This window comes from Vanellus vanellus, assembly GCF_965231255.1.
Source record: "Vanellus vanellus genome assembly, chromosome: 20".
Classification (NCBI taxonomy): domain Eukaryota; kingdom Metazoa; phylum Chordata; class Aves; order Charadriiformes; family Charadriidae; genus Vanellus; species Vanellus vanellus.
Genome location: NC_138925.1, coordinates 6,684,049 through 6,697,886, shown reverse-complemented (window position 1 = coordinate 6,697,886; position 13,838 = coordinate 6,684,049). Strand labels below are relative to the sequence as shown.

At 56.0% G+C, this 13,838-nt stretch overlaps 1 protein-coding gene across 1 annotated transcript in view; it reads right to left on the bottom strand.

Moving 5' to 3' along the window:
- The window catches only part of AGRN (agrin), a gene marked incomplete at both ends in the record, with an annotated part of 134,723 nt that overhangs the window by 38,517 nt on the left and 82,368 nt on the right, over positions 1 to 13,838 (bottom strand). The window contains 4 exons of the mRNA XM_082493355.1: positions 4,363 to 4,569; positions 4,718 to 4,942; positions 7,099 to 7,323; positions 8,427 to 8,642. Of these exons, the coding sequence (XP_082349481.1) occupies positions 4,363 to 4,569; positions 4,718 to 4,942; positions 7,099 to 7,323; positions 8,427 to 8,642 (873 nt within the window). The remainder of the gene's footprint in view (positions 1 to 4,362; positions 4,570 to 4,717; positions 4,943 to 7,098; positions 7,324 to 8,426; positions 8,643 to 13,838) is intronic.

Here is a 13,838-nt window from a genome sequence, read left to right as displayed (position 1 = left end):
GTCAAAACTTAGAGCCAACGGTCTGCAAAGGAAGAGGGAAGAGGGGGACAGTTCAGGCACATGGCCACCCCTTCGACCCAGCCTTTTCAACTGCGTCCCCAACTTCACGGAATCGATCCCACAATCCCTGTGAACTCCCCCGCAGCTGAAGAGTTTCTGAGCAGTTCCCAAGGACCAGGAACCTCTCCCCGCTGTGCTTAGCCCTGCGATGCTGCTCGCATCTCCTGCTTGCGTCTCACTTGTTTTTAAAAACAACATCTGTACCACAACCATGTCCCCCCAGCACAGAGACACAGGCTTGCACGGAGAAAGCGCCTTTGCTGGAGACAACTAGGCAGTAAGGACGCAACGAGCTAGGCATGAAGCAATTACATGCGCTCATTTGAAACCCAAATTCACACTCTTGTCTCGGGGAGCAAGCGAGCAGCGAGTGAGAGCGCAGGGAGGTGCCAGGCCCGATGGAGAACACTGCCCTGACATTTCTCGCCCTTCTTAAGCAAGCAGACCTGCAGAGATGCAGCACATGAAGTTCCTTCGCAGCCTGAACCTCAGCCTGTGAAATTTCCCACACAGCCCCGAGCACCTGCAGATGTCAATGGGAGTTTTGGCACCAATTCGGACGTGGGTGGATATAATGAGGACCTACCGAGCAAGGACCTTAGGCTGCGCTATAAATCAAGACCTGCTTTGATTCCTGGCCCTTCTCCATCTTCTCCAGGCAGGGAAACCGAGGCACGGAGCACAAACGCTCCTTCTGCACCCCGACAGATTCAAGGGCATGATCCCTCACCTGCTGCCAGGCTGTGCGGAAACCTAACCAAGCCCTGGGGACACCTAGCTCTCCTGCCAGCCTTGCCTGTGGATATGGGGAAGAGGTTCTGAAGCTGCTTCGTAACTCATCACGCCCCGTCGATCTGTTCCCACGACACCCAGCGGGCTCCAGCATCAACTCCACAGGGAGACAGGGGAGGAATTCTTAGAGAAGAACCACATCTGAGCACAGACAGCCCTACAGGGCTTCCAAAAGGCACACGGTGCTTTGCTGGACACTGGGGAGAGGAGCTGCAATCCCCGCGGAGCCCCTGCCCACTGGAGTTGCACAGACAAGCGTGACACACACTACGGAGAGCGAAGGGACAAGCATCACAGTCCCAGGCAGGCAGAAGTCTCTGGGAAAGAGGAGGTGGGGAAGAAAGGGGGGTTAGTTGGGGGCAAAAGGAGAGGTAAGATCAACCAGGAGCAGTCCAGACTGATGTATCGGCCAAAGAGGGGCTTGCTATGGACTCGGGGGGGGGGTCACAGCACCCACCTCTGCTCCCACTCTCATTTGCCTCGAAGGGTCAAGCCACAGCGAGCACCGGACAAGACCCCACTGCACTGCAAGGCATTTCCAATCCAGCAGGAAGTGTTTGGGGTGAGGGATTGGAGCAAAACCAGGGCAATCTCTCCATCCCAGGGGCTCTCAAGCAAAACTAGAGAGGAGGGGAGCAGTGAGAAGAGGCCAGGACTGTCACTGGCCACGGAGACGGGGAGAAAGCCGACCTCCTAGCAGAGATGTCCGGGTAGGGAGCAGAAGGGTGCTGCGAGGACACAATTCCTTCCTCCAAACAGGCAACACTGTAAAACACAAGACACAGACGAAAAAGGAAAGAGAGAGAGAGAGAGCGGAGGGAGAAGGAAAGCGGGAGAGAGCGAGCAGAGAGAGGCAGGGAGGAAGAGACAGATGCAACTACAGACACCTTCCCTCCACCTCCTGTCCACATCGGTCTCATCCCATCCCTTCTTTCTCAGCTGTCCCATCATGGTGTAAAAGTAGAGAAGGACTAAACACAAGGCCTGGACTGTTTTGTATGGCTTTGCCTCCTTTGCCTTGCTGCTGGAAAAAAACAGCAGCAGAACTCAGATTAAAACACTGCGATCATACTAATGGCCCCCATCTTTCCATTCCTCCCCTTCCCCAGCTCCGTGCACCTCCTGTATCCCTGCAGAGGCATGGATGAACTCACCACGCTCCCCACCCTGGGTGCTGGATGCAGACGGAGCCTGTAGTTCCCTCAGCCCCTGGTCTTGCCCACTGCCAAGTGTCCCACGAGTCCCATCCCTGCATCCCAAAAAGCCTCAGCCAGGAGAGAAGTTCGCACCACCAGCAGTGCTCATCCTGAGAAGACCTGTCTGGACACACAGGCTGGCAAGCAACACCACCACCCCGTCCCCGTTTCTAAATCCGTTTCTCATCTCGCATTGAGTCTGAACTGGTGGACGTGGAGGAGGACGTGTTTTCTTCCCAACAGGATGAGGGGGAATGGCTTCAAACGGGAAGAGGGGAGATTTAGATTAGATATTAGGAAGAAATTCTTGACTGTGAGGGCGGTGAGCCCCTGGCGCAGGGTGCCCCGAGAAGCTGTGGCTGCCCCATCCCTGGAGGTGCTCAAGGCCAGGTTGGATGGGGCTGGGAGCAACCTGGGCTGGGGGGAGGTGGCCCTGCCCAGGGCAGGGAGTGGCACTGGATGGTCTTCAAGGTCCCTTCCAACCTACACCATTCTGTGATTCTATGGTGACTTGCCACAGGGCAGCCTGGAGCTGTCGTGGGGGCTTTGAAACCCCAGGCTTTGACAGACACAGCCCCAGCTTTGATTTACTTCCCACAGACGACAGCCTTTGTTTGCTCCTACCCAACAAGGATGTAGCTCCTGAAAGCAGATGTGCACATCTGCAGGCCTCGTCTGGGGGAAGAGAAGTTGGGGGGGAAGCTAAAATAAAAGAGAGGAAGATGGAGAGAGGAACAGTAGATGCACAGGGACCATATCCTACTGTCCACTGGCCTCACTCTACCGAACGTGGTGGAAACGACGCGCGTCTGACAGCAGGGTAACTATCAGCATGAGTTCTCTGCTCGCCCTAGAAATCCAGGAAGCCTTAGCAAGGGCCTGACCCTAAAGAAGGAACAGAAAAGGGTGTGTAGAGAGTCCAGGGCACCACAGCCCGGCCACCAACCACCTCCTGGCTCCCCTGCCCCAGAGCTGCCTCGGGAGCCCAGCGGAGCCGGGCCACGGGCACCTCGCTTCGCCCTCCCCTGCGCCAGGGCAGCCCCGTCCCTCCCCATGCCAACCCCAGGGGCCGGTCACACCTCCAGCAAAGCTCCACAGTGACATAACACAAGCAGGAAAATGAGCACCAGGAGTTGCCGGAGCGCACGGCTTCCCGGCGAGGCTTCTGGTTGCCATCCAGTGCCAGCTCCCAGGGAGAGAGAGGACTGAAAGGCGCCTCTGTTGCCCTCCCCGTAGGGAGAACTTGGGGAACTGACTGCTAAGCATTCAACCACCAGCAACGCAGCGAAACAGATGATTAAAAATAACAGTTGTGATTATATCCAGTGTGATTTTGGGAGCCTGACAAACCGTTTTCAAGCAGCTGAGCTTGGCAGCATTAAAAACCTACTGCAGGAGCACAAAGCCAACAAAACAGACCCACAACACAGGGCTTAATTTCCAAGTACTTCAGAAGGTTTGATACATCTGATACCTTATGAAACACCAGCTTAAAATAATAGGACACGATCCTAGAGCTAGTAAAAACCAATTTGAGCTAAAGTGAACAGTCCTTTCAACTTATACAGATCAATCCAGTGACAGTGTTTAACCTCCTTAATTTTCTGTGCGACAATTTCAAAATTGGACGTTCCCAACATCCTAGGGATCCGAGGCCCCATCCTATCACGTAAGCCCAAAAAAAGTGTCCATTTGTCAAAAGCTTCTCCCAGAGATGAGACAAAGACACGACGAGCCATCCAGAGAGCGGGCGCGCTGGGAAGAGTTCCTTACGGAGAGTACCTGGAGCTGAGAGAAGCGGGCAGGCATGGAGGGGGAAGCATGGAAGGAGCTTGGAGACTGGCACTACCCTGGGAGAAATGAATGGCATGGGCTGCACGGGGACTGCGTGGTGGCGAGTGTGCGCCTGGCCGTGGCGGTGAATGAGAGAAACCAACTGGACATCAACAGACACTTCGGTACTGTTTAAACACAAATGATTCTTCCCCGTGTTACTGAGCACATCAGACAGAGACAAGACCAAGGAGGAACACATGCACACACACACGAGGACTGCTGGAAGGAAAAAGAACAGGGAGGAACGGATAATCGGGGCTTATGAGCCGCGAGATTGAAGAGAGCCTGTGGCTTGCTGAGACGGTGGGCACCCAGTCACAACTTACCTGCATCGTCCCAGCATCAACACGAGCACCGCTGCCTGCACGGAAGGGACTGACGCAGGCTGGGCTTAAAGCGGCTGCTGGGGCTGGGAGGTGAGAAATGAGGGGGTACCAGTGTTCCTGCGGGCGACCAGCCCAGTGGCACCAGTGCTTACCACAGGGTCCACTGTGCTTTACTGGGATGGCAGCCTTCTGGTGGCATTCAGCCTTCTGGCGCTCGCAGTCGTTGCTGTAGGTCCGGCTGTCCCGGGCGCAGACAGGTCGGTAGGCGCCATCGCAGGTGATGCGGTCACAGGAGCAGCGAGCGGTGCCACGGCGGTTCAGGCAGACAGCGTTGAACTTGCACTCATCCTTGCATTTGTCTGGGAAGGGAGAGGATGGCACCGCTCGCACCCACCCCGGGGACAGGGGAAGGGGGTATACTCTCATTGCCAAGAGCACAGGACGGAGAGGCGGGGAAGGTCAGGAACCCAAATGCTCCTGTTCCCCAGGAAGCAGAGATGTACTTACCCTGATGCTGGCACTGCCCTGAACGCACCTTCTGGATCTCCAGTCCTCGGATGGCCCCCGAGCGCCCCATCACGCACTCGTTGTCATACGTCACCCCGTCGTCGCCGCACACCAGCTCCCTCTTTGAGGGACAGTTCTCGGGGCGGGAGAGCAGGTCTGCCCTTCGGGTGCGGGGGTTCACCCGGCAAACACGATTCATGTCGTTGAGGACGCCTTTACACGGGTCTGCGCACAGAGTCAGGGCAGACAGTCAGGCACACTCACGCCGTACCCAGAGAGGTGCTTCCCGGCCTGTCCTCCTCCCTCCCAGTTGGCCCCAAGAGGGTACGGAGGGTACCTTCCCCAGGAGCACTCAACGTGCGCTCAGCTCTTCCTCGGTACTGGACATTTGTAGGGCTCCGCACTCGGGAGGACTCATTTGTTACTGAGCTGCACACACCGAGGACACACATCCTTTCCAAAGTGACCGACGGTTGGGATGAGCTCTGCCTTTTTTCCCCCATCCTGAGCTGCCTTCGCTCCCATCTGTCTAGGGAACAGGGCTCCCCCCCCAGCCCAAGCGAACCTCCCGAGTCCAACGGATGTTCGCTGGGCATTGCAAGATGCTTGGTCCTCCCACCCTGCTCCTCCCACTCTCCCTCCCTGTCTTCCCAAAGTGCTGGAAGAGCCCCGAAAGCAGCCAGGGCCACACGCTGCCTTGCCCCACTGCTTCAATCTGGGCTTATCCGGATCAGTCTCTCTGATGAGCTTAGCTCATATTAGCACACCAAAGAGATGGGCAAAACAGGTGCCGACTGATCGCTAATCCCTACTCTAGCCCTGGGTTTTTCTCTTCCTTGTCAAGCAGGTACTTGGAGAGTGCTGATTCATTTTCTGCAATTGCAGAAACACGATCGAATGTTTCCACCCTTCAATCCTACCGGTCCGAAATCCCTGCATTGACCACGGTCCCAGGCTGACAAGGGGAGGAAACAATACAGTCCCCCGTTTCCCCAGCTTTTCTAAAGCAGGCCAGGGAGCTCCCTTTTGGTCACCCCCGCATCCCACGGAGAAGGCTGGCCTAGGACAGGGTCACAGCTGAGCTCTTTTGCTTCGTCTGTCTTAGCACATGCAGTAATCATGGAAACAAAGCAGATGAAGGAGCTCCCACGGGACCTACCCAATCCGTCTCCCATTCCCCCTCCGGCAAGAGCTGCCCGTGCTTGCTGCTGCCCTGCAGTCACACCAGCAGACGGACAGGGACGTGTTATCTCCTCGGAGGCCTCTACAAACCCCCAACAAAAAACCACAAGAACATCTTGCGTGGACTCAAGGAGCTGTGGGTAAATAAGGCTGCTGTAGTGGGGCAGGGATGCGGTATAGTTGAGGAGATGGGGACCACATCAGAGGGGTTGGGGTGAGGCAGACGCACAGACATATCTCCGGGACTGCATGATGAGGATATTTGAGATGTGCTCTGCCTGCACTGCTCATCCCCACTCTCTCCCCTGCCTTGCAGTAGTACATCCTCAAACCTTACAGCACACCCAATAGAGTCCAAATGCCTTCCAATATTTTCAGGTTCTACAGCCTGGCTGCTCAACCCGAATTTCTGCTGATGCCCAGCTAAAGTCAAGAAGACCCCACAGGAGCAGTGAGGCTCAAAGCCTCCTCTCTGCCCTAGAAACCAGGAGCACCCGGTGCGGCATCACCTCTTTCGCACCTCCCACTTGTGCCCATCTCGCCCTACTTGGGACTGAGCAGCAAAAGTGCAATTAAAGCTCTTCCAGGTTCGCAGCCTGCCCAAACACACTCCCACACTCCTTTCCCCAGGGACAAACACTGGTCTGGCACGTGTCCTGGCTGATCTCACGGTTTTCCTAATGAACACAGTTGCTTTTAATTACAAGTATCCACAGCCATCGTTAGCCAAAGAGGAAGCCGTCCTCGGGGTGGCAGGACTGTGTTTGCGCTCTGGGATGCGTGCCTGTCGGGCTCCTCTCATTAGAGAGAGCTGCCTGCCCGCGAGCCCCGGGATGCCGGCTACCAGCAGGCTTCTTGCCAAAAAACCTGCAGCCGGCGGCCTCCAGCCAGGGGAGACGGCAGGAGGGAAAGGAGGTGGCACAGATGTTGCTACTTCTCTCTAGGTCAGTGGGTCCCCAGCAGAAACGCTCACAGCCAAACGCCACGGGGGAAGCACCGGCTCGCTCTGCGTTTCAGAAACCGTCACCCACAGACTGACTTTTTTCTGCCCGACCCGCATTTTTGAGCTGGTGACAGCAGGCAAGTTTTTCTCCCCAACCCTTGCCATTTCCCGCTGGTCTGCCCGCAATAATCCTGACGCAGAAGGAAATGTTTTTAAAGCAATAACCCCCCAGGGAGGAGGGAGGCAGAGGACTCACCGCAGGCGCCATCGAACTTCTTGAAAACATTCTCCTGCTTGTCGCAGGCGTGCTTGTTGAGGTCGCACTCGCTGCGGTAGTCTTTGCCGTCGCTGCCGCACACCGTGCTCTCGGGCACGCCGCTGCAGGACGATGGGCAGACGCACTTGGCGGACTGGCCGTCCGTGGAGCGGACGCACGTGCTGCCAAAACTGCAGGTCACCTCCGCGCAGGGGTCCTTGGAGCCTGTGGGAGAGAGGAGGGGGCACAGCACAGGCGTGAGCACAGCGGCTCCCACGCTGTCCTCACTCACTCGCTCTTCTCATGGGACAAATAAACCCGACACACCACGATATCTACCTAGACAGCCCCAGTCCCTCTGAGTGCCCAGAAATGTAGATGACGGCAATAGATCTCTTTCCCTTCCTGTCCACTGAAGCCAGTGCTGCGTACCTGGTGCTGAGCAGGGAGCTCAGCCACCCCGATGTCCACGGAGGCAGGTATGATCAACCCCGAACCCACAGCACGGGAGGAAGGGGGCTCGTTCCCCACCTGGCACTTCAAGCAGAGCCTCTCCTATCTAAACCCCTCAGCCTCACTGCTGCGAACTCCCTTCCCCGCACATGCTCTCCGAGAGCCTCTTGCTTCAGCAAACGAGCCAAACGAGGGTCCTTAAGGCGCCTCCTGCAAACCATAATTAGAGGAAGAGCTCAAGGAGCAATTTCCTCACTGATGGGGAAGGGCCAAAATTTATTTGCCAGCTTGTTTTCTTTTATTTTTCCTTTATTTGTCACTTTTTTTTTATGATTATTATTTTAAATAAATCACTCGGCGCTCTCTCCCCTCTGACAAGCCCCAGCAGGAGTGCCGGGCGCAGATTTATTGCAAGCCAGAACGCCGCACGAGAGAAAGGTCACGTTAATTTACTCTGAGATGAGGAGACGGGGGTCTCATTTCCACAGCTCCTTGCTCACAGCTGGTGAACGCCAGGCTGGGGAAGGGCTTTCCTCAACCCGTGCATATGCCTGGTCCCTTCCAACTCCAACTCCTAACCGTGGCAGATGTGACCTGCTCCGGGGAGGCAGCATGGTGCAGAAGGCAGAGCTGTTCCCCGCTGGGCTGCCACGCACCTCTTGAACCGCCTCTGGCCACCAGTTTGCCTGCTTATTAAATTCTACTGATCACCAAGGCAGAGCTGGTGGCTCTCCCAGCGTCCCTTCCCATCGGACCCGTCCCCATCCCCCAGGACACCACCAGCACCGCAGTGATGACATGAGCTCAGGACAAGTCTCCTTGGCCTCCTCGCACGGTCACCTCTGGAAAGCAGGAGAGCCTTCCCTTGCACTCACCACACGGTCCCTTGCTGATAACTTTGATCCGCCTCTGTTGGTTGCACTGGGCCTTCTCCAGCTCACACTCGTTGCTGTAGGTGGAATAATCCGAGCCGCAGACAGGAGCCACCACGATGGGGCAAGCTGTCTTCTTGCAGACGCAGGAGGCCTGGGAGGGGTCGGTGGAGCTCCTCTCGCACACCGCCCCGAACCCGCAGAGCATCCCTCGACACGCTGTGGGCACAGACATGGAGATAGGTGAAGCCGTGGCTGCTCCTCTGCGAACAGGAGGGGTACAGAGCAGTGCCCGGGTCCACGTGCCCACCCGTGCCTCCCCTCTGTCCCCTGGCAGAGCTGCTCCCACCATCCAGGCTGCAGCCCTCCGGGGGACCACCGCAAGGGCAGTGCCAGCGAGAGGGGGATGCTCTCGGCACAGCAAAGTCCTTCCCTGGCTTAGGGCGAGGATGCCATGCAGCCTCTCGCTGCCTGCCGGGAACCAGGCGGATAAGTTGGGTCCTTCTCCAGGGACACCAAGGGTGCGTTGGAGGTGTAGAGGGGGCTCAGGGTAGATTTAGATGAGATATTAGGAAGACATTCTTGACTGTGAGGGCGGTGAGCCTCTGGCGCAGGGTGCCCCGAGAAGCTGTGGCTGCCCCATCCCTGGAGGTGTTCAAGGCCGGGTTGGACGGGGCTGGGAGCAACCTGGGCTGGGGGGAGGTGGCCCTGCCCAGGGCGGGGGGGGGGAACTAGATGGTCTTCAAAAGTCCCTCTCAACTCTAACCATTCTGTGATTCTATGGTCCAAAACCAGCTAACAAACCCGTGGCCAGCCCTCTTGCCTCCTCTGTACCCCTTCTCACTCCAGGCTGCCCGTTCTGCTTATTGCCAGTGTGAACCGGAGAAAGAAAGGTCTGTCACCAGCTCTGCACCACAACAGGGAGGTCAAGGCAGCAGGGACCTGTCTCCAACCCCACTACAGACACGGAGGAGCGTCCCCAGGGCTCCAGAAAGCACTTGCTCTGCCCAAGCCTTTGTGATTCCTCCACAACACAACGTGTTTTCTGCTAAGCAGCAAGAGAAAGGAAAGTCAAGGAATGGCGAAGAAAACATCCTCACCTGTCCCAGTGTGGGACAGATGGTCCCACACGCACACGCTGCTTTATTCATTGCCATTTATGCAAAGCAGCCGAATCACGTGGCTGTTATCTCTCTAAAGGAGATGCACAAATCTCTTCATCACATCCACTAATCAGAGCAGCCAGCACAGACCAGTTCAGCATCTGAATTGCTAATGCGGTAAGAAATGTAATTCTTCGGTTGGAGGGAGGAAAGGAGAGGACAGGTATCTCCAGACTCAGTGGTCTGCAGGTGAGACAGCGAGAGCATGAGATGCCAGAGCTTTCTGCCCACGGGCACAGCCCTCCGCTCACAACACGCACCGCTGGGCACATACGTACGCGCACACCGGCAGGCGTGCACCGCGCACCCTCTGCGGCACCCTGTCCCTGCGCCCAGCGCGCTCCCCGCCCCGGCACCCACCGCACCGCGGGCACCTCCTGCCACCCCCGGGCGCACCGTACCGCCCCGCGCTCTCCCACGCACACCGCATACGTTAGAAACGGAGACTGACCTACATAATGAGAGAAAGAGAAATCATAAAAGGCAAAATAAAATGCTCGACAGTGGCTCATTTACACTTCAATTCCCGGGCGTTTGCCTTTGACTGCCTTGAGATTTTGAGCTCAAACGCACACCAACAATGCCCCGCTAAAAGACTAATATCATCAAATAAAAAAAGAACTCTCTCTCTCTCCTGCCCAATATCTAAAAGCAATTCATCATTTTTATGAAGCGCTCTGGATAGTCTCTCCTGCTCTTTCCATTGCTGCTCTTTCTCTCTCTCTTTTTTTTTTTTTTAAATGCAGATAAGTCTGTTTAGCTCCGAGTTTAGAGGGTGCAGGGGAGGTGTGCAAGTGAAGAACGAGAAATGCAGGACAAGCGGGGATTCATCCCGCCCCCCGCCCCCGAGGCACAGGCCGGCGGAGCAGAAGGGTAACTGTGTAGTGCAGAATCAGCTGCCAGTCCCAGGGGAGGCAGAGATGGAGCCGTCTTAGAGACCGGGGGAAAAAGGAAGGGAGGAAAAGAAGGAAGGGGGGGGGGGGAAAGAGTCAAAACCACGAGCGATGTTTTAATTTCTTCACAAGTCTTCTTCAAAGAAACTTTTAAAATGGTTCGTTCAGATTTGGAGCTAAACTGGGTCTTGTTACCTTTTCAAGTGATCCTCCCCGCAATTGTTTTGCCCGTACGTATTTAAGAATCTCTCAATCTGATAAAAGCAATGGTAAATAACAAAAAGGCCACAAAGTATTATAAAGCTAATTAGGCCAAGCCACATAAAGAAAACTGATACTTTATCAGAATTGAAGTTTCATTCTATCCTTGCCCCAAGAATCGTATTTCATAAACACATTAGGGTTATAACAGGCCAACACGTGAGCAAAAGAGATGCTATAAAGGGTATTTATTTACCGCCTGTTCTGCACCAACCGAATGTTGTAAAAATGAGCTTTTACAGCACCGGTGTTTGACAGACGCCTTCCCACTCCCTGCCAACGAGCTCCATCCCCGGGAGAGAAGCTCGCACACCGCAGCGCCTCGGAGCTCATCCCCACTCCAGGGGATGGCCCGGCTGCCCCACGGCTGCCCGGGCAGGACAGAGAGTGGGGGTACGGCAGGGTGCACCCCCCCAAACGCCACGCTTCATCAGTCCTCCCCGCGGCCGAGGACCCAGCTTGCAGCGACGAGGCTGAGAAGCAGAGAAAGCGAGGAAGAAAAATGCTTCAAACCCGAAACAAATTGTGACAAGCAAATTGGTTGTTTAAGTTTCTTCTACTTCTGATCGCCGCTGGTGCTACTGGTGAAGAAGCCTACTTGTTCACAGCAGATGGTTTTGGAAACTCACCCATCCAATGCTGCGATGCGGCGGGATGATGCAAGCTCAGAACACCAACAAGAATAAAACAAAATGCCTTAATTCCCCTGCCAGACCCAGGAGATGATACAGGTTTATTACTCCTGCTAACATGACTCAACCCAACAAGTTCTGCAAAGGATGAAATTCAGAGGGAGTTTTCTTCTTCCCCAACATCTCTCTCTCTCTCTCTCTCTCTCTCTCTCTAATTTTACCTGGGAGGATGCAAGAAGCGTAACCATCACTGACGTGGAAGGAATAAAAGTTGGGAAATTAGAAGCAAAAAGAAGCAGCTATCAGCCCAGTTGTGGGGTACTCAGCACCAAGCAAGCCTTCCCGGAGCCACCACAGCCAGACCCGCTCTGCTGGTGCGGGCAGAAGGCAGCAATAAGGGATGCACAAAGCGCTCTTGTCTTAACGCCTGTACACGACAGCCCGAATAAACTCCAGGCAGCAGATAAAGCGTACAGAAGTGCAACAACCTCTTAAATTTGATTCCCCGAAGGTGTTGGTGAAGACCATGCTATCAAACCAAGTGAGGGGCTGCAGGTCGCTCTTCTCCTCCCAGTGCCGTTGCTATTTCAGGTGCTCGGGGCTGGGTCCTGCTCTGCTGGGCATCAGGACAAAGTACAACAAAGGGACTGGCTTTGCCTTCATGCTCCCGAGCTGGAGAGGAGACGGGGCAGACAGGAGTGAAGAGGTGGTTCTCCAGCAAGGAAACGGCAGGGAATCATCCACCTGCCCGCCCAACTGGGACAAGCACCAGAGACCAGGGCCACGCAGATGGACCAGGGCTCTGCCAGCCTGCTGCCCCTCTCGTGACATCTGTACAACGTCCCCAGGATAGTGACCACATGTTTTCCTACCGGTGTGTCTCCTACATCACCCGCCAGACATGCCAGGGCAGGGCTTGGTTGTGACCGAGCCCAAAGCTGCCTTCTCCACAGCAACACGGCAGCTGGAGGCTTTGGAGCCAGCTACGACGGACACCTCTGCAGGGCTGACACTGGAAGGCAGTGGTGAACCAGAGGCTTGCAACAGATGGAGACCCCGCTTGGGACGTCGGAGGATGCAGCCTATTGTGCCTGTTCCCCGGTTGCAGAGGGGAGGTGGGATCTCTCAGCGCCTGTTCCAGACCGTGCTTCAAAACCGCCTACAAAGCACACGGCAAGGCTGCGCAGCGAGGTCAGGGAGCAGACTGGATCTAAAGCGAAGCACGGCCCCGGTTAAATCATCCCAGCGCTGCAGAGACGAGGCGCAGCAAGGCATCTGGCAAACAATGACAGCAGCACTTGTCTGGAGCAGAAAAAAAGCTACAGCTAGGAGCTGACCTTTCCCAAACCTCCCGAGCCGCCGAAGATGAGGGAGAGAAACAGCTAAAGTGAGGTATCTATACAACACTCGAGCAAGCTGCACGGAACAAAAGGGAGGGCTCGGGCTTATTGTAACCACGCTGAATGCCAGCCAAGCCTCTCCATGTCTCTTGGCAGCACTGGAGCAGAAACGGGATAATAAATAACAATAACAACAGCAACGATGATAATAAAAAAAAGTGCACTTGCTGGAGAGGAGGGGAAAAGCAAAAGGTGTTGCTACAAATAATTCATGGCACCGTGGTTCCCGCCACAACCGAGTCAGCATGACTCCAGGGGCGGGCAGAGCAGTCTCCTCTCCCTCGGCAGCCCTGGGCTGAGCCTGCAAAAGCAGGAAAGGCTTTTGGAAGAGATCAAGGCAGGGGGAAAGACCTGACCGGGTTCAAGAGCATCGCTCCGGCTCAGCTACACTATGTTCTGAGGCTCCACCTTGCGTCCCGCAGTGACCACCTGGTTCAGGGCAAAGAGCACACAGGAACGCTAACGAGGGTTTCCTGTCCTCTGGCTAATTGGGGAGGGTAAAGGGGTGCACCGAAGCGCTCGGACCTCTCCTCCAAAGAGCCCAGAGCGGAGGAAGGTCAGGGCACTGCCGCGGCCCGGAGGACAGGCCATGCGGCTGCATTCTCCGACAGGCAAGGGGAGCGTGCCGGGCAGCTCCCACCCCGCAACAGCTGGAGCCACAGCTGGCTTCTGCCTGCCTGCCAGCTGCCTCCGGCCCCCGGAGACGAGCAGATGGGGCAGTGAACTATGCCGCTACGGTGTCCGTTTACCGCACAACCACCTGCGGGGCAGACCTCGCCTGGCCCAGGGGCTCACAGCGTCGGGTGTTCATCGAAAACGCTGGGGCGAGAGGGGCGGCTCCTCCCAAAAGGCAGAGGAGCAGGGCCACCAGCCAGGCACAGCAACCAAGCGACAGAAGCCACCTTCAGAAACACCTTCCCCAGCCCGCCAGTGCTTCTCTGGACCGATGCACGGGAGGCCAGGGTGGGAGGCCTTCCGCCAGAGAACCACAGAGAAGAAAAGCGGAAAGGAGATGATGAGCTGAGAGGAGCCTCTGGGAGCATATCCACACTGGCAGCTGAAACTG